Raw genomic sequence first — 24,901 nt, forward strand, 5'->3', positions numbered from 1 at the left:
ACGAGTTCTATTTATTCTGTCTATCTAAATGTCCTCACGCCTTCTCGCTCAGCCTCTCGTCGCGCCGAGTTCTATGCGCCTTAATCAAGTACGCGATGCAGATGAGCACACCCAGCCCCGCCAGCCCGATACCCATGTAGTACGCGCCATGGAAGCCCCGGAGCCTGTCCTCGGGCGTCTCCCCGCCATTATTGACCTTATACTCGACCGTGCCCGCGAACCCAAGCCCCAGCGCGATACTGTAATTGACGACGGTATTAATAAGACTAGCCGCAATGCCCTGATGCTTGCGGTGCACCGCATTAGACAAGATAAGCGTAGCGGCGGGAAAGCTCATATCCATGCCCCAAGGCGTCACCAGCATCGACACAAACGCCTGGCTCCAGTACGTCTGCTCGACGGGCGCCGTGGCAATGAGCGTGATCCCCGCCGTGAAGAAGAGCAGGGCCGCGGCCATGACGACGGCGGGGCCGAGGCGGTGGATCAGCATGCCCGTGAAGACGGACGCGGCGCAGCCTGAGACGGCGACGGGCGAGAACCAGGCCGTCGCCAGCAGCGGGGTCGCGCCCCGGAACTCCTCGAAGAACTGCCAGGTGTACATGATCCAGATCCCAAAACAGCCCCAGCCGCACGCGATGGCGGCCAGCACGAAGGAGACGTCAACCGAGAGGGCGTCGAAGGGGATCAAGGGGTGCTGGGCGTAGCGGATCTCGATCAGGAAGAAGGCGGCGATGAAGAGGACGCCGATGAGCAGGAGCACGTAGACGTAGGGGGCTGACCACCCGCTTAGCGGCGCTTGGTTCCAGGAGAAGTTGATCAGCACCAGGCCTGTAATGCCCGTCGCTGCGCCCGCAAGATCCAGTTCGTGGATGACGGACCAGAAGCCTCGGGGCCAGGTTTCGCGAGGCCTGCCCATCAGGGATGGCCGCGACGGAATCACGTAGTAGCTCAGGACGACACTGAGGGCCAACACAATGGCGAAGCAGAAGTAGGCCCAGGGCCACCAGTGCCGTGCAAATAAGCCAGCGAAGACGGCGCCGAGGATGCTTCCTCCGGGCGCAGTAGCGCCAAACGCAGCGAAGGCCAGGGCTTTGCGCTTACCCGGCCCGTACGACGCGCCAAGGATGGCAAGGCCATTGGTCAAGCAGATGGCGGGGCCTATGCCTTGCAAGACGCGCGCAAAGATCAGCAGCACGTGGTTCGAGTAGATGGCCAGGCCGCAGACGACGTTCCAGGCGGAGAACCAGGCCATGCCGATGAGGAATAGGGGTTTGTAGCCGTACACGTCGCCGAGCCGACCGGAGAACATGATGAAGGTGCCCACCGTCAAACTGTAGCCCGCGATGATCCAGGACAACTCGGCTGGGTCGGAGATGCCATAGCTCCTGCCGATGATCTTGAGGATGCCGATGGTGTTGCCAAGAGCGGCCTCTGTAATATGGCGTCAGTTCTCATATTCTCTTTACTTCAGGATGAGTGTCTCGACCTCGACTGGTGGAGTAAGACAAGGACGTGCAGGGGCATGGGAGGGAGGGAAATACTTACGGGTATAGAGCTGCGCAAGACATACCACGGCTACAAGAAGCAACTCGTGGGGCAGCGAGATGGTCTCGGCGATGGAAAGGTTGGTGGAGACTCGCGTGGCTTCGGGCCCGGTTCCATCTACGGTCGAGGTGTCGTCGGCGTCGTCCTCCGGAGAACTGTCCAGTCCCGAGTCCCTTCCGAGGTCGCGCTCATCGTCCTTCGGGGATAGCCGCCCGTGGTTGGTTCCGACATCATCAGCGTTGGTCGTTGTTGTCATGTCGTCGCTTGTTGAACACCTCCTATGTTCCATCTTTTCATGCAATGTGAAGGTCTTGGGCCTGCAACAAACCAGCAGAAACGCAGCTTTCTTATGGACGTGAGGCCTACTATGCGCGCGGCGCCAAAGGCTGATTACTGGACGGATTACAAATGGCTGATAATTCCAGGCCTACACAGACGCTTAATCCGGGCTTATGGGCAACGATGCGTCAGGATCTGCATGTTTCGGGCGGTAGACGCAGCCTTTTCTTCTAGAAGTAAGCAAATAGTTCAGGTGATCTACGGAAGGGGCGACTGGTGTCTGCATTCCTGCAGAATTGGGCACGGCATGGGACAACCCACTCGTCCATCATCCCTTGCTAGAACCGGCAAGGAAAGAAAAACTCTGGCCTTGGTGATTTCAATGATGACGGGTAAGACTGGAGACGGGATGGGGCCATACACTCGGAAATAAATGGACCTATCATCTGTCATCGGCCCATTGCCTGCTGAGACAGTTCGGCGATAACATACGCAACTTTGATGTCAGGAAAAATGGTCTGTTCAGATTGTTCGAGTTAGTTCCTTCCTCGCTCGTCGCGTTAAGGTTTGGCTAGACCCAACAAAGTGAAGAGGCGTTCTTGTATTTCCGAACCGGGTTTATAAACAAGTTCTTGCCATTCCCGTCCCGTCGCTGCTGAAAAGTTGCTGCTGCAACCACAAGACAGGGGTACAGCGTGATCAGCCGCGAACCGGTCATTCGGTATGCGGTACCAGCAGCACAAGGACTTCGACATCTTTCGTTCCTTCATCCTGGAAATCGCAGAACTTCAAGCACAGAGTAATTCAATCTCATCCGGCATGCTCTATACGTAACAGGAGATTCTGCTTCGCACATGCTGGGGGGTTGTGCGTACTTCGTACCCAACTTGAGCAGGGACCTCAGCCCCCATGCCAAGAGCAACTACGTTCCTGGTCACCATATACTCTGCATGCACGCATGCATGATGACCTTAACTGATAGGTAGTACCAGCATGCCGCTTGAGACAGCCTGACAGCAATCGTCGTACGTGCGTGTCGAAGAGCGGTTGTAGTGCCCTCCAGGCCATCGGGGCTCCACTTATGCATACAGTCAGACTTGGCCCCTTTATAAAAACGAGGACTATTGGCGGTTGTGAGCGATCAGCAAAATGCTCTTCCCGCTTTGGGCCATGAGTCAGCCATATATGAATACCCATGTACGTATGATACGATATTTTCATCTATCGACTGTCTATTGGTACGCCTGGCCTTGCCCAGGCTGTAAAGTGACATTGGTAACCCTCCATTCTCATACTATCCATCCATCGTAGTGCATAGCCCCTAGGCAGAATATTTGCAAGCACAAACAACATAGCCTCGAGTCCTTCTAAGATGCACCCGACCGTTGACATTAAGTTTATATACAGCGCGCTAACTGGTTCTCTGGTTTTGAATCCATCTCCCTTTGAGTTATCAAAACTCTCACTATAACGTGACGTTTACCGCCAACCTCGTCAAATCCTAGCACCCCTAAGTTTATAATATACTGCTGAAGTGAACTCCGCTATGTGTAAGTTCAGGCCAATGGCACATTATTCTAGTTCCCAAAGTACTCCGGCTAATCTACCAAGCGTGTGATGATATATACCTGCCCGACCCAAGCAAGTTCAACGTCACTATTACTTCTCAGGCCGATATCGACAATGGACCTTTGCGCGAATACAACAACAACAATACCTTGATACTCGTTCACGGTGCAAAGGGTACCCTGAATTTCACGAACTTGACAGCGTTCTCTATCATGAACGTATCCTGCAACGATGAGCTGGAGAAGATAATTTTCCCGAATACTGTCGATTATGGTGGCCTTGGGATCTACGAAGCACCACTACTAACGGAAATCGATATAAATGAGGCTAACGGCCCTTTTACCGGATTGAGAATCCATAAGACCCCCAGACTTGGCCAGGATCCCGATGTTCAATTGTTCTACAACCACGACATACTCATTCTGGGTCTGAATGACGCAGGTAATGTGGAATTCCCAAATCTGACCAGCGTCAAGACTCTTTCCGTTGTTGATACCAACGCTTCATTCCCTAAACTGGAGACAATCACCTTAACCCTCGACGTGGCATACCCTCACAAAGGCTATTCCGATTTTCTGTCCTTACAGAACGTGACCAATGTAGCAATCGGCAACGGAAGCTACTCTGACGAATTCGGGACTGCTGCGATGTTAGGATATGGTCAATATTCACCCAATCTCGCCGTGGAAAACTCGTTAGTGCTGGGGCCTTGGGGCTCGAGTATAACCCCGGACTGGACAGGGAATGCTACAACACAGCCCTTGAACCTTGCACAGTCAGAACTAGTCCTAGACCAGTTGTCCAGAGTGGGCGGGGACTTGAATATAACGAAGAACAGCGGCATCCGGAAACTCTCCTTCGATCGCTTGGCAAGCGTAAAGAGGCTCAATATCATGGACAACCCGAATTCGACAGTACCTGGCGACTTCTCGAGCTTAACAACTGCCAATTCCATACACATCAACGGTGTGATAGACAAGTATGCTGTGGAAGACCGAACTCCATGCGATAAGAAAAACCGAGCATGGCTGACTCGAGATGGCAGTACCACATCCCCCGCACTTTTCCCACGCCTTTCCAGTGCCGGCGAGGTCATAATAAAGGCCTGGAACTCAGAATTCGATTGCTCGCGGCTCGTACGTATGTATGACAAAGGAACAATCAGATATCTATCTTGTAATGGCACAAATGGCGTCAACGGCGGTAAGAATGGAGCAAGGAACAGCAATAATGCCCATAGCGGCCTGACCACAACCGTGTCTGCAGGCATAGGCGCAGGCATTGGAGCTGCGGTGCTCGGCATCATAGCAGTCTTGGCCTGGTTCATTTTGCGCTACCGTCGGAAGTTGCGAGGTCTTGAGGAGAGCCACAATAATGGAAGGGACGACCCCAAGGAGGCTATCAGAGGAACAGCCAGCCGACAAGAGGCCCAACTGGATGACACTCATATTCGAGAAGCAGGCGGTGATTCGCTTCCACATCAATCCGGTGGTGCAGAGATATTGGAGGCCGGGGAGAGAGCATTGCGTGCAGAAGCTGGGGACGGGTGCGTTGCGGATGGCGACGTAGTAGCTTCACCGCAGGAGAAGACATCGCCAGCGGAGTTACCCTGAATTCCGCAGATTAGGTTTTGCTTGAGTAAGAGTATCTAGCGGGGCCTCGGTTTTTTAATGTCTATATGGAATTCCGAGGTGCAGTATGCGGGCCGAACATTACACAACGGAAGACTGTATTTTCTTGGGTGCTCGGCGCAGCGTTTAATATTGGACTTGGTAAAGTATTTTGGTTACCTGTATTAGTCACATCGCAGACTTCGGTGCAAGCTAGCATATGGCACTCTCAGTGCCCGATGTCCAAGTAAGCTCTAACCTGCCTCACTTTACTGCATGCAGTAAGAGAGAGTTTGGGTAAGAAGTATGTATGTTGGACAGACCTGCATCAATATTTGCTCCGCCCTACCCGACGCAAAACTCGGGACCGCAATGAAATACCATAAAGGGCCAGGCTTGAAGGCGATGAGTGTGTCATCGTTGTCGGCAGCTGGAGTTGTCTGGTCTCTAACCTTAATGGCTAATTCCGTAAGTGCGAGAGAGTTGGGAAAGTTGATCGTTTTCGATGCAAACCGATTGGAAGGTGCCCCCATCGAAACAACTGGTTGGCTCCACCCCCGGATTGTCAAAACGCTGCCTTTTAGTCTGCGCTGTGCTCTCTAGTTCTCTTTTAACCACAATACAACATCGATGGGGGTATCCAAGCGCTACCACAGTGCTCCGAGACGATTGCTTCGGTCGGAGAATGACGTTCGGATACCATGGACTTACTGTCGGGATGAATCCGATACCCCGCAATGCGCTAGCAGGTAGACTACCCACCAGTTTCCATTGCCTTCCTGCCAGCCGTGCTATCGGCAACCACATCCTGGTGCAAACGGCTAAACAAAATGGAGCCGTGGTGCATATCATTTCGGTAACATAAGCACCGGTGCTGCTTGATAATGCAGCTCTTCGGTGTATGGGCTTTGATGTTGAGAGAGTACACCACCCCCTGGAGAGCGCGCCTATCATCGGAGTTGGCGGTATTCGCACCCCGCCCTGCCTTCTGGCCATATGGTTGAGCCTGCAGCACTATCATGACCACTTCATGTGAAGCTGCCTCTGGGACTCTTCTGAATAACTCGTACAGTTCTATTCGTCCAATTTTCAAGATCCCAGATCTTCAGAGAGTATCTTACTGGTAAGCGGAGCAATCATGGTTCACATTGAGGAGAGCTTACAGGTCCCTCGGGACTTCGAGGGGTTTGGCGAAGAGGGATTTGACCCTCAATGGCCTAACGGCGCAAGGATAGCAGTCTCCTTCGTGCTTAACTATGAGTAAGTGCACTCCCTGAATAGACTTGCACCACATATTTCAAAGTTACTTACACGGAATTACAGAGAAGGTGGAGAGCGCTCCGTACTGGACGGCGACGCCCACTCGGAGCCCTACCTCTGGGAGAAGGGCGCGTCCGGCGGCTACAAGGAGGGCGCCCGGTACCTGAACGCGGAGCACGACTTCGAGTACGGCAGCCGGACGGCGTCGTGGCGCATCATGCGCCTGTTCAAGGAGTTCGGCTGGAACTTCACCACCTACGCCGTCGCGGTGGCGCTGCAGAAGAACCCCAAGTTCGCCAAGGCTCTGGTGCGCGAGGGCCACGAGATCGCGGCCCACGGCCTGCGGTGGAAGGACACTTGGGATTACACCCTCGAGGAGGACAAAGAGTACATCAAGAAGGCCATCTTGCTGCTCAAGGAGGTTTCGGGCGAGATGCCCGTGGGTGCTTACTTTGGCCGTGGCACGCCGCAGACGTAAGTGCATCTTAGCAGCAAACTCCGTGTCATGTGGGCGTCGGCTTATCACAACCACAGACACATGCTATTCCCCGAGGTATGGAAGAGCGTCGGCGCCGAGTTCCTGTGGTCGTCCGAGTGCTACAACGACGACGTGCCCTACTGGATCGACATGCCGCAAGAAAAGGACCTACCCGACAGCGAGAAGAAGGGCATGCTGCTGATCCCGTACAACTACGACTGCAACGACGGCAAGTTCCACATGTCGCCCGGGTTCGGCAGCTCGGTGGCCGAGACGTACGAGCAGTATCTCAAGAACACGTTCGACTGCCTGTACCGCGAGGGCGGCAAACTGATGAACATCCCGCTGCACACGCGCATCATCGGCAAGCCGGGTCGCAGCGAGGCGCTGCGCAAGTTCATGCAGTACGTCGCCGACAAGCCCGGTGTGTGGGTCACGACGCGGCGCGAGATTGCGAAGCATATGCATGCCAAGTTCCCGTACAAGCCCAATGGTGCTTGGATGGAGGAGGTCGGCAACTAGAGCAACATATCATCACGTAATGGCGAACTATATCTATATCTATCTATCTACCCAGTACACGCCCAGAATATCCCAGGTCTGCGGTTTCGAGGGTCTTATCAAGGCGCAGTGCATTTGAATCACACACTCGGTTGAACAGAGAAGCATCTGGCCCCACTCTACGACTCTGGTGCGCAAGAAACAAGACGGCATATCAATTGAACTGATATAGCCTCAAGATAACTGATACCAACCGCAGCTATGCCGTCACTCACTTCCATTGACGGCCACTTCCCCTCTTCTTCCTTCTGTCTGATATGCACTGCCGCATCGGCACATGGCCCGGAACCCACTGGGACAGCTAACATTGCGGGGCCGGCACCCTTCGCTATCAGCAGCACCTACCCCTTTTGGCAATTTGCTGGGCGGAGGTGACCGGTTTCCACCGACTTGTTATCGGACCCCCTTGACTAACACCATGGGCGTGACATGACACCTCCGATAGTACGGCCCCTTCCAATGTGTCACCATAACCGAATGAGACGGTTATATACACGCGATGATTCGGACATCCGTATTTCGATCGAAAAGTTGACCGCTTATTGTTACGAAACGACACGACCCTCACGACGCAAGCCCGATTGGTTATTTACCCGAGTCAGTTCACTTGCCCAAACTAATAATGGCCACCCCTGGGCAATTGCCTTCCTTCGTGTCGCCGGCTCTCGCGGACGCACCGACTCATAACCCCCGAAAACGGGGCCGGACCGCATGTACCAGGTAAGCAACATTGGCATTTCCGTGGCTCCCTATGGATGAGCTCCGTTGATAGAGTAATCCTTTGCCAAGTGGTGAATCTTAGATGCATTCCTCATTCGGACTAGATTCGCATCTCGCACCCACGTTTCTGTCTACTAGAATCGGAAAACTAACACACCCACTTGCAGATGTAAGAACAGGAAACAGAAAGTAAGCCAATCATGTATTAGACATTATACCACAATTTCAGAGGCACACCCCATTGACTTTGCCTCAAGTGTGATGATCAATGGCCGATCTGTTCCAACTGCAGGAAGGCAGGCACCGAATGTGACAAGACTGCCGTGACCGAGGATGAACCACCAGCAGCGTATGTGCCCGCCCCTCTCCGTACCAAACATGATATCGTGGCCACGTTGCATGCATACTGAACATCCCTCTCTCAGCTATACCCGCGCACTTGAAGAGCGAGTTGCCTTCCTCGAGTCCAGGGTGACGGAACTGAACGGGCTCCCATTTCAGCAGCAAGAGGAAGAGCAGAAGCATAGGCAGCCACAACACCCTTCACAATCCCAATTCCCTCCTAGGAACAGCAGTCACAGTAGCAATGCGCTAGGAGAAGTTGTCGAGCTGCTGTCTCTGGGAAACTTCGAGGCGCCTGCTTACATCGGTTCCTCGTCGGGTCTGAACCTCGCCCTGAACCTGGGGGAGATGGTACAAGCGACAGTCTGGAACAAAGCCATACCAAGCAGAGGAGGCGATATCAGCCCCAGGAGTTGCAAGCGGAGGAAATCGAGCGCCGCGGGAACGGGCTTCTCGTGCGGAGGCGATATCAAGTGCAGCAGCCCTACCACACAGGGGTCCCCTACGAAAGCTATCACCATGGACGAGGTCATCGCCAACAGCGCGGGCCCGCCCAACGACGAACTGGGTCTCAGTATTTTATCGGCCTACTTCAGCCAGATCCACCCGCGGTACCCCTTTCTGGACCCGGCCGAGGTCTGGGTCCTGCACAACGACCGGGCTGCGCTCGCGGCGACGCCCATCCCGAATTTGACGAAGCAGCAGCGCTTCGGCATATTCAAGCTGTACATGGTCTACGCCATCGGCGCCATGCTGCTGCAGTTGACGGAGAAGCATACAAGTTCTCCGCCAGAGGTCAGTAACCCCTAACTCTCTGCTTACATGCACACTAGCCATGAGCCCAAGACTAACGTTCGTCCAATTCAATCAACAGAGCTACTACATGTCAGCCCTGCAGCATATCTTCGCGGCCCGGGAGTCGCGCACGACCCAGAACATTGAGGCCATGGCCCTTCTGGTGCTGTACCACCTACGCTCGCCCTCGAGCTTCGGGATCTGGTACATGATCGGGCTCGCGATGCGGACGTCCATCGACCTGGGCCTGCACATGCGGCGCAATGAGGACAAGCTGGACAGCCGGGACGAGATACAGATGCGGCGCCGGCTCTTCTGGAGCGTCTACGCCCTCGAGCGGACTATCGCCATCTCCATGGGGCGTCCGTTTAGCATCCCGGACCGACAGATCGATGTGGAATTGCCCGAAGATAATACGGATGACAAGAGAAGCTCGGAAGGAAAATCCAATACCGGGGCAAGCAACAGTAATGACCACCGACCCCTTAGCAGTGGCAGTAACAGTAGCTGTGTGAGCCCCAAGGCGGTAGTGTTTCATGGCGGCGTGGGGAGGAGCTATCCGGCCAGCTGGAAGACGTCGCTCACGCCTGCCATCTTCCTCTTCAAGCTGCGCCGGATCGAGTCGCGGATCCAGCACTCCATCTATCGCACCGACAAGCCGCTGGCCGCTCTAGTACCCAAGCTGAACAAGTACCACGCGGAGCTGGAGGCGTGGAAGCAGGAGCTGCTACAGTCGCCTCTCGCGACTACTACCGCCTCAGCAACTACTACTTCTTCAAGTAACAGCTCCAACAGCACTAGCAATAGTAGCAACAGCCACAGCAACAACGAACTAAACTACCCCCTCCTCCACTACCACCGCGCCATCCGCCTTCTAGTCCAGCCCTTCCTCGCCCTGCTCCCGCCCACGGACCCGTACTACGCCCTCTGCCTGGCGTCGGCCGGCGACATCTGCCAGGCCCACAAGCGCCTGCACCAGACGCTCGACTACGGGCACTCTTTCATCGCGGTCCAGACCGTCTTCGTCGCGGGCATCACCTTGTTGTACGGCCTCTGGACGCACCCGGGCCGCGTCTGGTCCGTCCGGCTCGCCGACGACGTCCGCGCCTGCTCGCTCGTGCTGTTCGTCATGGGCGAGCGCGCGCCGTGGGTCCGCAAGTACCGGGACGCGTTTGAGTTGCTGGTTAATGCGGCGATGGAGAAGTTGCAGCAGCGGAGTAATGGTAATAGTGTTGGTGGTGGTGGGGCGGAGGAGGTGTTTGCGCAGGTGGGCGAGGCGGCGGCGGCGGAGCAGAAGAGTAATCCTGCAGGTGCCTCAGATGATGTTGATGTCACTATCGATCCTCAAATTATTGCGGCGTCGACGATAGCACCGGATCAGGGACAGCATCAACAGCACCAACGCAGTATCTTGAGCCAGATGAGTCCAGGGGGCGACGATCATGAGGCGTGGAGGGTGGTCGCGGAGCTGGCCAGCTGGATCGACCAGGACAAGGAACACTCGCCGGTCTGGATGCCGGACTTTGAAACGCTGCAGAGCCTGTCTTAGCGTGATTTATCTCGTCTATTGGACACAATCTGGCCGAAGGGAGATAGGGAGATTGGATATCTCGCAGTATCGGGTTTGCTATGAATGAATGATAATGATTATGATGATACGTAATATACAAATATCACGAGGATCATATAAAGACTTTTCAACCATGGTCCCTGTGGCAACTCGAGTAACCATAAGCACGTTTCCAGATAGACAAGTTCTTTCATAAACACGTCAGAACTCAATATGTTATTCGGCTTCTTACACGTATATAAGCATCTTCCTTAGACCATATTATTCCAATCCATTTCCGCCTTTAGACGTATCCTATCCCCTCGCCTTTTCACACGACAATCGACTGATCCTTCTCTTTACTACTCGCCTCGTAGCCCCTCGCTGGAAGAGCATCGCCGTAGTCGACGATCCCGTAATCGCCCACCAGGACCCCGCGGATGCGATCCACGTTCTCGCCCGCGAAGAAGCCCTCGGACTGCGCCATGTACTCGAAACTCTTAGAATCTCCATCATAATCGGCCGTGGTATGGTCCGCCGGGTACATGGGTACAGGCCAGATGAGACTCAGGACCCAGAACACCCCAGCCCCTATGAAGAACGACAGCAGGAACCCCAGCTTATACATATCCTTGCTCGCCTGGTTGACGGCACCCGGGTCGAGGGATCCCGCGATGCCGTGGACCGTAAACGCAACGCCCGCGACCCACGCCGCGACGGCACGCAGATTCCACCCGTTTGTGTAGGCGTAGGGGGACCCGGCGGCCTTGGTATAGAGCGAGGGCACGTGCAGGTTACCGCGGTGGAGGGTCCAGTAGTCGACGACCATGACGCCGCAGATGGGCATGAGGAAGACGGTGTAGGAGCCCAGGAAGGTCAGGAAGGTGGAGGCGCTGCTGATGATCTTCCAGGGCACGCACAGCGGGGCCAGCACCGCGCAGAGGACTTGACCTCGTACGATGGTCAGGTACCGTGGGAGCAGGCCGGAGCCGTCGGCCCCGACGGGGAGGGAGTTGGAGCCGGCGTTGGTCGCGATGGTGGCGAGGACCATGCCGAAGGCGGCGAAGAAGATGCCGGCCCGCGCGCCGGGGCTCCAGAACTCGGACAGGATGGCGTCGTATAGGTCCCAGACATTCCAGTAGCTCTTGCCTAGTATCCCCGTCGTGGCACTGGTGGTTGCGCAACTTACGAACCTAGAGAGAATAGGAGCGTAAATTAGAAAGGGCAAATTTAAGGGGGGGGCTAGCAATCGGCGAGACTCACATGACAATCAACTTCGAAACTAGGATTCCTGTGCTCTGCGACCAAGTCGCCTGCGAAAACGAAATAGCGTAGCGAGCGACATCGGGCTGGTTAATGAGGATAGGGCAGAGCGCGCCCATGACACTGTTAATAGCCTGGATCATGGGCCAGACGAGGGCACTTCCAGACAAAACAATCTGCTTGTCGTAGCTGAACGAGCCGATACTGCCGCCGTTGGCATGGACGGCCCAACCCAGCACGCCGAAGAGGGCAACGGTGGTGTAGACAGCCTTGACGACGAACAGGTGGCGCAGCAGCGTCGGGTGCAGGAACATGACGGGGAACTGCACGATCCAGTACACGAAAAAGGCCAACAGGTTCTTCGAACTAATCCCCGCGCTCGCAGGGAGCGTGTTGGGGATCCGGTCCCACGCCGCGCCGAAGATGGCGCGCAGGCAGACGGCGGTGATCATCCCCCCGTAGAAGGTCTGCGTCGCAAAGTAGATGATGGCGACCGAGGCGCGGACCACAACGAAGAGCTTGGCGCCGCCGACGCCCGCGGATGCGCGCGCGAAGACGGGGAAGCCGACGTGGTAGCGCGTGGCGCCGCGCGAGTTGAGCACGACGATGGCGCTCAGGATGAGGGAGCCGATGGCGGCCGCGATCATGCCGTGGTGCCACTGCAGGCCGATGGAGACGAGCGTCGCGCCCAGGTTGTAGGACCCGGAGCTGAAGGTTTGGGTGAGGTAGTAGCTGAAGAAGTGCAGCGCCGTCCACGTCCGCCGCTCGGGAGGGGTGGGGAGGAGGTCTTCGTTGAAGTAGGCGGCCTATATCATGTCGCGTCAGCATATTCGGGGCTTTTTCTCATACCATATGCATATACAGTCTAGCCATAGATCAAACCAACCTATGACCGCTGAGATCCATGTTTCGGCATGCAAATAACACGGATGTCATTGGAAAACTTTGACTTACACCTTCGGCTGGGGCGTCCGGCGCCAGCAGTGCTTTCTTAAACTCCTCCTTGGACGAGAAGGCCGTCTTGACCCTGCGAACCGCGGTCGCCATAGCGGTGGATCTTACTTCCTCTCAAATGAGGTTTTCTCTATTGCCGTCCTTCTACGAGAAGATGTCGTCGCTTGGGTTGTCGAAGTATAACCCGTCAGACCGACGTACACACACGTCGTCAATGATGGTACATGGCAGGAAGTAATTGGATATATGCAAGACGATGGCAACGAACAGGGGCGGCAGGAGCCCTCTGGATGGGAAGGTAGCCTGGGCGGGCCGATGGAATATATTCCAACCATGCTCTCGCCCTGACACCACCATTCTCTATCAGTGGCCATTATCATTCCGGTATTGCTGCATAAGCGACCAGAGCCACCAATCATTGATCCTACTCAAAGGGCCGACGCCAATGCTTCCCCCGCATTGCCGGTATTGGGCTCCACCGCCATGGCAGAGGATTCCAAGACTAGACTGGGTTGTCGGACCGGGATGGTGGTAGGCAGGCAGCTCTGGTGTGTTGTTGAGACAGATAACAACAGCGCATCATGGCTGCATGGTAGTTATCATACGGAAGAAAGACACCATAGAGTTCAGGGATGCGCTCATGTCAGGTACCCAGCAAGTCGGGTCCCGATCAGGGGGTTCGGGACTCATTGTTTGCTCGAACCCAATACCGAGTCCCAACCAGTTGGGTCTTTAGAGATGAATTAAAGCAGGGTGCTTGGAAGGAATCTTGGCCCGTCACGTCTGGCCGCTGATACCCTGCCGTCTCTGGCCGCCGAGAGGGCGGGCAACGATAGATCCTTGCACTGATAGGCAGGGTGGGTTCGCTGCGGGCAAGTGGGTAAAGCGAATGCTGAATGCGTGCTAGCGATAGATAAATAAACCTGGGGTCCTGATATACACTAGTCTTCTCGGCATGTGGTGGTTTGGTGATTGTGGTTCTGGCGTGGCCAGTCAAATAAATGGTTGACGGAAGGGTTGGATTTGTCGGATGCATTCCGACCATCTTCGGAGCTGCAGCGAAACCTCCGACGAAACCCGGCAAAGCCGCCGCCAAAAGGAGACGGCAAATCATGCCCTCGGAGCACTCCGTCTGTCTATCGCCTGGCAGCAGAGTTTCGAGCCTCAAACTCCGGCCTGGTTCGAGGATACTATGAACAAGAACCCCACTGTCCGCGAAGAAGAGAAGTTACCACCCAGTCATGAACGATTTATGGATTTGCTTTCCATGCTGCTCAAGCCAAAAAGATTGGCAGATTCCGTTCAGGTAAACCAATAATGATGCGAAATATACTTGCTTCTAGAATTCTCGTCGGATGAATGCCGAAGGCCCACATCAAGACCGCTTGTTCAATGCAGGAAGTTATCATCGGGCCAGAATATGCCTTCAATACTCTCTTGCTATGTCTGCGAAGGCTGTAAACTCTGTCGTTCTTGGAACCATCATTCTGCTGTTGCCTTGGTATTTTCAACAGGGGGACAAGAATACGCACGGGGTCGTCCAGGCCTCAACTTGCCTTGGCCTCCATAGGTTGTGCCCAGTCGTATACGATAGGGGGTACCCTAGCGGCTATACGTCTGGCTAAAACCTTCCAAGAAGCTTGATTTGATGCAATCAGTACAGAAGGGCCTCTGATTTCTTACCCAATATAATCTTAGCTGGCCTGTTCTGGTCGTTAGAGGGAGCCGAGCGAAGGAGAACACGAGTTATAGAAGAGGGCAAGTAATACAAAAAGGAAAAAAAAGACGATGAAGGCAACTCGAGAAAAGATGACGAGCACCACCGCCAAGGACCACAGCCGCGTCCAAGCCGCCGCCGAACGGGCCCTGACGGACCAGACCAATCTGCTCTCGCGCTCGCGGCTCCTGACCGTGTTTGCCGTCCTGTCCTTGTCGCTGCTCATCTCCTTCATCGATCAAAATGGCATCGGCGTCACCTTGCCGACCATCGCGGCCGACCTGGACGCCGGCGACACCATTTCCTGGGCCGGGACCGCGTCCCTCGTCGCTAACACCACCTTCGCCATGCTCTACGGCCGCCTGTCCGACATCTTTGGCCGCAAGGCCGTCTTTCTCGTCGCTGTGGCGCTGCTCAGCATCGCGGCCTTGTTGTGTGGGTTCGCGCAGAACGCTGCTAGCTGTAAGTGCTTAGCAACGGCCCCCGCATCATGACTTGAAAGAGCTGGTTGATGGGCATGGGGGTGGCTCAGCAGCCATTGTCGACTTTTTCATCCCCCTTCCTCCCCCTTCCCCCGACCACCCAACCAGCTCTGACTCTGACTAACTCCCAACACAGTCTACGTCTTCCGCGCCCTAGCCGGCATCGGTGGCGGCGGCGTCAGCAACCTCGCCATGATCATCGTGTCGGACATCGTCACGCTAGAGCGGCGCGGGAAATACCAGGGCTTCATCGGCTCATGCGTGGGCCTGGGCAACATCATCGGCCCCTTCCTGGCCGCCGCCTTCATCTCCTCCCCGCGCACGACCTGGCGGGCCTTCTTCTGGACCACGGCGCCCCTGGCCGCGCTCATGGGCGGCGTCGGCTGGTTCCTGATTCCGGGGATTCCTCCGTCTGCGTCGCCGCAACAGCAGGAACAGCAGAGTAAAGCCAAAATCCGTGAGGGCCTGCGTCGGATCGACTGGGCTGGCGTGGCCACCTCGAGCATCGCCGTCGTGCTTTTGCTGATTCCCATCAGCGGTGGGGGCGCCTATTTCCCCTGGGACTCGCCCATGGTGATCAGCATGCTCGTGATCGGTGTCTTGTCGTTCGGTCTTTTCATCTTCGTTGAGTGGAGGGTGGCCCGGCTGCCCATGATGCCATGTCAGTACTTTCTTTTCCTCCCCTGCCTTATCCCCGGCCGCCCCTTTCCCTTTTTCTTCTCTACCGCTGCGCAGAAGAATACAAGAAAGAAAACTCAGGGGCGTGGCGTACTGACTGTCCGTCCAGTGGAAATCTTCCAAAACCCCGTCATCAGCATCATGCTCGCTCAATCCTTCCTCTTCGGCGCCGTGTACCAGTCCTACCTGTACTACCTCCCGATGTACCTCCAAAACGCCCGGCGGTATTCGGTCCTAGCCTCGGCCGCCTTCACGGCCGCCCTCGTCGCTATGCAGTCCATCTTCTCCGTCGCGGGCGGCCAGTACATCGCGCGGACGAAGCGGTACGGCGAAGTCATCTGGTTCGGCTTCGGATCGTGGACCCTGTAAGTCTTATCCTTGTCCTTTCCCCTTTTCACCTAAACAAAACCAAAACCTGTCTTAGTATGTCATACTTACTACTCCGCCTCACCTACACAGCGGCTCCTGCCTAACCCTCCTCTACACCGCCACCACCCCAACGGGCCTAATCATCCTCCCCCTCCTCCTCATCGGCGCCGGCGTCGGCTGCATCTTCCAGCCCACCCTCGTCGCCTTCCAAGCCCACGTGACCAAGTCCAAGCGCGCCGTCATCATCGCGAACCGCAACCTCTTCCGCTGCGGCGGCGGCGCTTGTGGCCTGGCCGTCTCGGGCGCCGTCCTGCAGGCCGCCCTCCGGGCCAGCCTGCCGGCCCCGTACGCGCACCTGGCCGACAAGGGCACCTATGCGGTACCGGAGGATCTGCTGCTGCTCTCGGCCGCCGACGAGGAGGGTCCATTATTGATCCAAGCCTACGTGGCCGCCAGCCGGGCCGTCTTCATCTTACAGATCCCCCTGATCGGCCTGTGCCTTCTGGGCTGTGCCTTTATCCGGGATCGGGGCTTGCAGCCGTTGAAAGACGACGGCGGCGGCGATGACGAAGTGAAAGAGGACTTTGACACGTCGGTTCATGAGCTGCGACAGCAGCAACTGCCAGAGGAGAAAACCGGCTCGGGAAACCCCGTCGAGGATAACAGTAGGGGCCGCAACGGCGTATTGGTGCAGGTGGAAACCAGATAATTAGACCCAAGAATCGAGTCTTTCGCCAACACGAATTTTACAGATTACATGCTTAAGCACTTATTAAAACATACAACGTACATATCCCTCTCACAGGACCAAATGCTGCCCCGCCACGCTCCGAGCCGCAATCATATCCCCACCAATGAGACAGCAATTCTGGATATTATAGGCCGCCTCTTGCGCCAGATTCTCCATCTTCCGCCTCCTCATTATCACGCCTCTCTCCCCCTCTTCTCCCATCTCTTCCTCCTTCTCCGCCGGCGGGTTGGCCTCGATCTCCCGCAACACAAGGCGGTAGTACTGGATCGCCAGGTGCGTGAGCCCCAGCTGGTGGTAGCTGCGCGCCAGGTTGTAGTGCGCCTCCTGCCGCTGCATCGAGCAGTTCTCCGCCGACGCCAGCCGCTGGTCGTAGTACTTGTGCAGGAAGGTCAGACCCTGTACGATCAGGTACTGGCGGTTCTCGGCCTGGCGCTTCAGCGAGTAGTGCACATAGGCCAGGCCGATGCTGATGTTGACCATGGGATTGTTCGGCTCACGTGCGTGGGCTCGGATAAAGTAGTCTATGAGGTAGATAAGAAAGATGGATTAGCGCTTTTCCATTTGTCTCACCGAGTTTCGTTAGGTTCAGGTCAAACTTACTGAGAGCGTAGGTAAAGCTGTTCGACACGAACAGGATATGCCCGTACATCATCAACAGCGTCGCGTCGAGTTCTTTACCAGGATACACCTTAACATCCTGGCCCTCGAGCGACTTGTCCTTCTGCTCCGGCGGCAGCAAGGCGGCATCCATCATCTTGATCTGGCGCAGCGTGAACTTCTGCACGCGGGAATCGGCATACCAGCCGGCCGTCGACGAACAGAGCCGACAAATGGCAGCGTAAACGCGGTAACCATCGGTCGAGAACTGGTTCTTGGACATGATGTACCGAGCAACCTCGACACACTTCTCCTCATCGCGAGCGCGGAGAGCACAAGCTGCGAAAGGAAATGTCAATAACAGCTTACGCAGGGTATCGACCGAGATACTTCATGGAAACAAACATACCTGCCATCGCTATATGAATCAGAAACAAGTTAGCCGTATCCTCGAAGAAGACATTGGCGTCCTTCGCCGACTCGCAAATCTTGTAAGCCTCTTTCGTCTGGCCAACCTGGGCCAAGGCTAGCGCGTATCCAACAAACAGGTCGAGCCATTCGGGGAACGTGACATCTCGATATTCCACTGGGTTCTCGTGTACGCGTTTCTCGAGGTTCGACTGGACACGGTTTCCCTGTTCTGCCGCCTGGGAACTATCGATATCTAAATCATACAAGTTAGCTTCATTTAGCCTCGCGACAATAAGCAAACGAAGGTTCGGGAAGAGACTGACTGTCTTTCAAGCGCTGAGCCATCTTCAAGAGCGTAGGGTTGGTCGAAGACAAGCCCGCTTTGTCCTGCTTAAGGCCAATGTTCACGAGATATCTCTCCCAGGGGAAGAAAGCCTTGAATGAGCAGAAATCCTCGATAAGCTCCTTGGCGGCTGCCATCCACTCCTCCCCAGGACCACCGGAAAGTTCCTCCGTCTGGTGATTACCTGCACGCACTATCTCCCATTTTGTGGCCAGGTGTGCGGATCTTGCGTTCTCTTCACGCTCCCTATCCTCGTTCAGAGCGAAGATTCTCACACGACGCTTGTAAGGTCCCTTCGGGCCGGTCCTTGGTTCCTTCGGTTCCCTTGGACGTCTGGGACCGGATGGCCGTGACGCCTTTTCTCCCTTCACTCTGGGTTTCCTCGGGCCAGCAGGTTTCCGCTTTGCCTTCAATGGCCTGCGAGGTCTGTATGCGCCATCTCCATCGCCGTACAGAAGGTTCTCATCGCGATCTCTCTCCAGCTCCATAGCTTCATTCACCAAAATGTAGGCCTCCTCTCCTTGTCTCGCTTCTTCGTACATCTTCGCCAGCTCATAACGCGCACTGATACGAGTGTCGATAGTTGACTCCTCGGCATCCAAGGCGGCAGCAAAATAGTCTTCGGCATCTCGCTTGTTTCCTGCCTCCAGATAGCATTTTCCAACTTGGTATAGTTGGGCCGCATCGAGGTACCCCTCTTGATGACGCAGAGGATCATAGAAGCGCAGTGCTCGTGGAAAGTGCTGATGTTCGTACAAGGCCCCGGCTATCTCAGCAAATATATCGGAGTACTGTTCATCGTCTGGGACAAGTTCGATAGGCTCGAACCATTCCAGATGGTGCTGCGTTCGTGGTCAGTTGAGTGAGTATATGCACGCATGATGAGATAAATACGTACCATCGCCTCATCGTCTTGTTTCAAGTGGAGGCGGCAAATAGCAAGCTTTGCCCGTAGACGTAGAGGGAGCCCCAGGCCGTAGGATTCCATCGGGTGCTTTCCAGGGGCGTAGTCTGGAATCATCTCATTGCGCCGGTGATCGTAGTTATCCCATTCACGGTCGTCCTGAATACTGTCCCAGAAGCTCTCGTCTCGCCTTCCAAGCAGCCACCTTGCGTACAGCTTGGTCTGGCTGATGACATCCTCCCATTGCTTCAAGTGGTGTAGGAGCTCGATATACATGATGAAGTCATCCCAAGTGAGAGGGAGATTTGGATCATGGCTCCCCAACTCGAACTCAGAACGGTAGTGCTCGATGCCGCGCTGATACGCCTCCTTGGCAGCGTACTGAGGCTTCTCGGTGCCCTTTTTCCGAGTCATCGACAGCTGGACAGCGGCTTCCACGAGACCGCGGAGAACCGCGAGGTCGTAGGGGGTCTGCTCGAGAATAAGCTGGTACTCGCCGATAGCGTGTTTGTAGCTCTCTCTCGCGAAATACAAATCGGCCCTGCCCAGGCGCGTCGCGATGTTGTCCGGCTCGATCCTGATGGCTTGCGACAGGGCCATCAACCCAATCTTGGAGACATCCTCAAAGTCCTCAGGGCAGCTGTCCAGAAGCTGGAGCGCCAGCTGCGCGCAGTGGACCCAGCCGGTAACGATCTTGGGCTCCAGATGAGCAGCGCACACGAGCGCCAGGAGGCCCTGCTTGACCTCGCCACGGTCCTGGAGGATGCTGGCGAGCAGGGTCCAGGCCCGGTGGATCTCGCCGTTGATGCGGATGGCATCCTCGACGTAGTTGAGAGCATCGTCCAGGCGGCCTTCCATGTAGGCGGTGGTGGCGTAGTTAAGGCGCATCTTGACATCGCCGGTGGGCTCGGCGGCCTTGCGGGGACCCCGTTTCTTGACGATGCGCGGGGCCTTATCAGCAGCCGCCTGCGGATCATCGTCGAGGCCGAACTTAACGGCCTTCTTGATGTCGCGCGCGTTGACGAAGTTGCGCACCGAGTCCTCGAACGTGCCTAGCGCTTGCTTCTGGGCCTCGAGAAGGGCGTCATTCTCTTCTGCCGGTTCCTCCACCCGCAGGCCTTCCGGGGGCACGGAGGGGCCTCTTGGTACAGCACCTGCGCTTGAGATTGGGCAAAAGCGCCGGCTGCGGCGTGTAGCCATTGTCTTGTGTCTGGTTGATCCATGATCCGGTGCTGGGTAGAAAGATGCAGCGCGATGTAGCGTTGGGGTTTGGGTTGGGGTTAAATCCCAACCAGAAGTGGAACAACAAAAGCTTACCAGAAAAACCAAAACCGTGGAATAAGTAAAAGCTGCTCGTCGCATGGCCTTGCGAGCATCAAGAGTTGTCGTCTCCAATCATCAGAAGGCATCACAACGCATTGGTTCGCATAAGCCCAACCCAACAAATTGAACGTCGGGGAAAGAATGCAAATTTGATATCAGATAGATGATCTTCCGTTTCCTTCTTTATCCTTATTTCCGATGGATTGATCCGTCATTTTCATTGAAAACTGCATCCATCCTTCATTTGACGTTGTAATCCCGTCTGGGATATTCTTGTTCGCACCCACCTATCAAAAGCTTGTACCTGCTAGAAGCACAACGCCACCTGCGCGCCAGCTGGGAGTTTATGCTGACTATCGTCAAGTCGGACCCCCATCGATACCTAGGTATTCAATGGAATCAGCTGTATCAATATTGAACGATCCCCAGTAGCAGTTATCGTCAACGGTTCAAATGTAATCGAAACCCAACCAAAAACCAAAACCAGAGATTGCGTGAAGGCTATCTATCCCATCTGCTGGCACCACATATGCCACTCATTCTCCAGATATGCCCAGAGCAAAATTGATAGATCCATTCATGTCACGAGAAGTTGACGTTTGCAATAAGAGCAAGCTTGGTAAAGTCGGTGAAAGTTTCGTACTTGTGATTCTTCTTTCCAAGTTCGTATTCCGCTGCAAGGAAAGACGAGAGTAAGCGGTGGTCCTGTGGTGACTGACCGGCTGTCCTGTCCATCCACCCGCCCCTGTCTTTTCCTCCTTCGCCCCCGCCGTTGTCGTCGTCGTTGATGATGAAAATGATGAGATGTTTTTTATGTACACAATTTCAGAACAATACAGGGAAAGGTCAACAACAACAAAATCCGCTATGCTTTGATTTTCTCATCGATTGGCTGAGAAAAACCGCCTGACACGCCAAAAGTTTCACTCCAAGAAACAATCAAGCAACAAATGCCTTCCCTCTTCCCTTCCAAAATCCACGGAAGAGCAGCATTGCCATGTATATCCTAGCTCCGAAACCCCCTAGATGCACCCTGAGTATCCTGAATTTTCCCTGCCAGTGATGATAAAGGGGTGGCCTGACCTCTCGATACTAGTTATTATCTACCGATGTTAAGTCTGAACTGCTAAGAACTACTGTCAAAGTTTGCTCCTCGCTCATTAGAAAAAGGCTAGGCCAGCTTGCCGTCCGCCTTGGCTTCTGTGAGGCTGTTAGTGTACTGTTCATGTCCGATAGCGAAGCGCAGATTCGATGATTTTCTTACTTACCCTTGACCTGCTCGAAAACCTTAAGCATCTTACGTCTAGCGCCTAGCGCGTTGACGCCTCGCTTCTCCAGGGCCTCGTCGTCCAGCTCAACCAGATCGGTCCACTTCAAATCCTTCAGATTATCCGTGTACTTGTGCAAGCGGAGACTGCGTAGCCAAGCGGGGATGTCCTGCAAAAGAGTAGGGTCGGTCGGGTCCTCCGGGGGCTTCGAGGTACCACGGCGACCGCGCGGGGATCGGCCACGGTTCATATCGGAGTGGTCAGACAGATAGCCCTCAGGCGAAAGACCCATCTGGCCCATGCCAAGACCACCGCTCAAAAGGGGGTTGCCATCGTAGACACCCAGGAAGCCGTTGTTCTGAGGGGAAGCAAAGGGCATGGCTCCTCCGGGGAAGCCGCCTTGCATGGCAATGCCCGGCGAGCTGGGTCGCGAGCGAGCACCGAAGCTGCCCATCTGCTGGTTCTGCATAGCAATCATCTGATCTCGGCTAATGACCTGTCCGTGCTCGTTGATCATCACAACATTATTAGGGATGCCACCTGCCTGGACACCTGGTGAAAGGGGGTTCTGGTTTGCTCCCGGAGCATCATTAGATCTCGCCCGGCGATATTTTCGTACGTCGTCCAGCGCAAAACGGTTATTCACAGTAGACAGAGCAGCGAGCTTCATAGCAGTCGCGTTGGCCACCATGTCAGCCTGGTTAGGGCCGCCGCCTGGTTGAAAGTTGGCGACCATAGGGGTGTTCACCATAGAGGCCCAGTTACCACCAGCGGTGTAGGGAGAAAGAAGAGGAAGATCGGAGCCCTGCTTATCGCCGGTCGTGAGAGTGGTGCTCTGGATGTTCTGGTTGCCACCAAGTTGAGGGGGTCTGGGTGACCGCAGGCCGGCAGATGGCGGAGGCTGCTGGAACTGGCCCATGGGGGCCTGGCCAGAAGAAGACTTGGGTCTGCCACCTTCCCAGGGGGAAGAGGGGTTTTGACCGTTGGACTCTTCAGCAATTGTAGGGGCGGCGAGGGAGTTGCGAACGTCGACGGCAGTGCTGTTACGGTTCGACGGAGGCTGGTTTCCAGTCTGTTGGGTGAACTTGGCCTTCTCGGTTGCAATGGCAGCGGCGGCATCGGGGAACATGGCATTGATAGTCGAGGGGTCGAGGCCAGAGTGTCTTTTGGTCGAGTTCTGGGCCTGGGACATCGAGTTTCTGGTCGAGTTGACGTTCAGCTTGCCCATAGCATCGCTAAGGCGGTTCGACATAGGATCTGTAGTGCGAGCCAAAAGAATTAGCATCGAGAATCAATAAACCGAAAAATACGAACAGCCCCAAGCATGAGACTTACCCTTATCAAAGTTGGCGGGCGACAAAACGCCCGACATAGGGTGGCTCTTGCCCATCTGCTGAAGAACCTGAATAAAGAAACGAATTTGGACTTGAGTAGTCTGCTGCAACAGGGCATACAAGGCAGCTGTGCGTTCAGCTTCGGACAGGACACGGAACCACTGCTCAATAGCGCTCAGCTCGTCCTTGAAGTCCTGGTCCAGCGTAGCAGCAGCCATCTCTTCCAGCGTGGTCTCGTACTGGTCGATGTCGGCGATCCACTGCTGCGTCATCTTGTCCTGGGGGTCGGCGTCGGCGCCGCCCTGGCCTTGGCCCTGGGACTGGCCGTAGAAGTCCGACGACGGGCGGATTCGGCTCGAGGGGGGTTGCCGACCATGGCAGCCATGTCGGCAGACGCTCGCAGGTTATGCTGGGCGGCGGCGGAGGTCCTGGCCGACGGCGGGCGAAGCGACGAGGCCGTGTTGGCTTCCGGGGTGCTGTTCCGATTCATATTTAGCATAGAGGTTGCCTCGCGAGACACCTTACACGACGACACTAGCTCAAGCAACGATTATTGATCTTTTTGCTGGTAGATGGGAAATCTCGACTGCTTGGCCTTTGCTTTGTTCAGCACGTCTTTGGTGTGTGTGATGGGATGTGCTCTTGAAGATGATGCTAAAAAGAGAGCGAGCTAGCTGAAAGGCAGCAGCAGCAGGACAATGAATGGAGGGGGATGAGACAAGAAGTCGGAAAGGGGAATATTTCTAATCGCCCGGGCAGGGTCGGCTAGATGGGGAAATGTGGTTCTCTGAACGGGAAGACTGTCCAGCACACCTTCATGAAGCAGAGGCGCAGAAGCAGAGGCGAAGGCAGGATGCAGACGACACACAGCAGCAGAAAGGCAGGCAGTCTTGTCGGTCGAGTCGAGTCGAGGAGCCCCAAAGGGAAAGACTGGCAGGGCTGGCAGGCAATGTGAAACGACGAAAGACCCCTGCGGTCCGGAACGGGGGCGATCGATGGCCCGTGTGAAAGAATGGACAAGGGGAGTCAGGTAATGCACTGTTTCGAGATTCTCGATGGATGGCTTCTTCCAAGGGCGATGCAACAACAAAGCCTCGATGGAATCCACTTTCGACCTGCCCGAGAACTGGGAGACTGGCCAGAATAGATCACGAGAGAAGTAGGGAGTAGTGTCTATAGAAAGCGACCAAATGATAGCTTTGACTGTCAATTGCAACAAAAAAAGAGGGAGCGCAGCACACCTCCGTATGTAATTCTGCCTGCAGGTTGGGCGTGAGCTTTCTGCAGCAAGTAAAAAAAACTTATGGAGACAAGCAGCAGATAAGGTCTCAATCCAACAGCAGAAAGGAACATTCAATGGGACAGCAGGTCCCTGTTTTTCCCTGATCAGACCAAATGTTTCTTGGAGGAAATGCCACTGAGCTGGATGGGGCTGAACTCTAGGGGCAGTCGTTAGGCAGTTAGGGGGCTTTAGGGTCGTTCTGCGGGCGGCGCTCGTAGGCCCTGCCTGGCCTGTAAGGCCTGGAAAGCCTGGAAAGCCCGTAGCGAGCTGTGAGCTGCGCAGCGGTAGGTCGTTAGCGGGCTCCATTAGCTTCCACTTTTCGACCAGTCGGGACTCGGAGCGGCCTTCAGACCTCACCACCAGGGTTACAACGTACCAAATTGATCGATTTCTCTACCACCCCATATGAGATGAACACGAACATCCAATACGACGACGACGAGCTTACGTGCCAATGGAAATAGGAGTGACTAGGCCTAGCGAACCTTAACATCTATGCTATGGGCAACTCGGTAGA

At 55.3% G+C, this 24,901-nt stretch overlaps 8 protein-coding genes across 8 annotated transcripts; 4 read left to right on the forward strand and 4 right to left on the reverse strand.

The window, feature by feature from the left end:
• Positions 1–34: 34 nt before the first annotated feature.
• PG997_002310 (aminotriazole resistance) lies at positions 35–1,801 on the reverse strand (the record flags this gene model as incomplete). The annotated part of the gene is made up of 2 exons (XM_066806625.1): positions 35–1,431; positions 1,546–1,801. The coding sequence occupies 2 exons, from the start codon at positions 1,799–1,801 to the stop codon at positions 35–37; spliced, it is 1,653 nt and encodes a 550-aa protein (XP_066673921.1).
• Positions 1,802–3,370: 1,569 nt separating this feature from the next.
• Positions 3,371–5,006, forward strand: PG997_002311 (uncharacterized protein; the record flags this gene model as incomplete). The annotated part of the gene is made up of 2 exons (XM_066806626.1): positions 3,371–3,374; positions 3,436–5,006. 2 exons carry the CDS (start codon positions 3,371–3,373, stop codon positions 5,004–5,006), a joined length of 1,575 nt encoding a protein of 524 aa, XP_066673922.1.
• Positions 5,007–6,141: 1,135 nt separating this feature from the next.
• Positions 6,142–7,263, forward strand: PG997_002312 (uncharacterized protein; the record flags this gene model as incomplete). The annotated part of the gene is made up of 3 exons (XM_066806627.1): positions 6,142–6,263; positions 6,327–6,737; positions 6,798–7,263. 3 exons carry the CDS (start codon positions 6,142–6,144, stop codon positions 7,261–7,263), a joined length of 999 nt encoding a protein of 332 aa, XP_066673923.1.
• Positions 7,264–7,924: 661 nt separating this feature from the next.
• PG997_002313 (Chitin deacetylase 1) lies at positions 7,925–10,708 on the forward strand (the record flags this gene model as incomplete). Its single annotated transcript, XM_066806628.1, has 5 exons — positions 7,925–8,022; positions 8,190–8,211; positions 8,280–8,371; positions 8,448–9,159; positions 9,239–10,708. The coding sequence occupies 5 exons, from the start codon at positions 7,925–7,927 to the stop codon at positions 10,706–10,708; spliced, it is 2,394 nt and encodes a 797-aa protein (XP_066673924.1).
• A 331-nt stretch (positions 10,709–11,039) lies between these two features.
• On the reverse strand, positions 11,040–13,018 carry PG997_002314 (permease for cytosine/purines- uracil- thiamine- allantoin-domain-containing protein; the record flags this gene model as incomplete). Its single annotated transcript, XM_066806629.1, has 3 exons — positions 11,040–11,901; positions 11,972–12,777; positions 12,926–13,018. The coding sequence occupies 3 exons, from the start codon at positions 13,016–13,018 to the stop codon at positions 11,040–11,042; spliced, it is 1,761 nt and encodes a 586-aa protein (XP_066673925.1).
• Positions 13,019–14,734: 1,716 nt separating this feature from the next.
• Positions 14,735–16,880, forward strand: PG997_002315 (uncharacterized protein; the record flags this gene model as incomplete). The annotated part of the gene is made up of 3 exons (XM_066806630.1): positions 14,735–15,104; positions 15,261–16,167; positions 16,262–16,880. The coding sequence occupies 3 exons, from the start codon at positions 14,735–14,737 to the stop codon at positions 16,878–16,880; spliced, it is 1,896 nt and encodes a 631-aa protein (XP_066673926.1).
• Positions 16,881–16,970: 90 nt separating this feature from the next.
• PG997_002316 (RNA polymerase III transcription factor tfiiic) lies at positions 16,971–20,377 on the reverse strand (the record flags this gene model as incomplete). The annotated part of the gene is made up of 5 exons (XM_066806631.1): positions 16,971–17,443; positions 17,523–17,858; positions 17,929–18,183; positions 18,221–19,115; positions 19,172–20,377. The coding sequence occupies 5 exons, from the start codon at positions 20,375–20,377 to the stop codon at positions 16,971–16,973; spliced, it is 3,165 nt and encodes a 1,054-aa protein (XP_066673927.1).
• A 1,248-nt stretch (positions 20,378–21,625) lies between these two features.
• PG997_002317 (uncharacterized protein) lies at positions 21,626–23,592 on the reverse strand (the record flags this gene model as incomplete). Its single annotated transcript, XM_066806632.1, has 4 exons — positions 21,626–21,700; positions 21,769–23,025; positions 23,104–23,456; positions 23,498–23,592. 4 exons carry the CDS (start codon positions 23,590–23,592, stop codon positions 21,672–21,674), a joined length of 1,734 nt encoding a protein of 577 aa, XP_066673928.1. The 3' UTR covers positions 21,626–21,671.
• Positions 23,593–24,901: the final 1,309 nt, after the last annotated feature.

Source organism: Apiospora hydei (assembly GCF_038363865.1).
Source record: "Apiospora hydei strain CBS 114990 chromosome Unknown utg000003l_segment0_segment0, whole genome shotgun sequence".
In the NCBI taxonomy this organism is placed as follows: domain Eukaryota; kingdom Fungi; phylum Ascomycota; class Sordariomycetes; order Amphisphaeriales; family Apiosporaceae; genus Apiospora; species Apiospora hydei.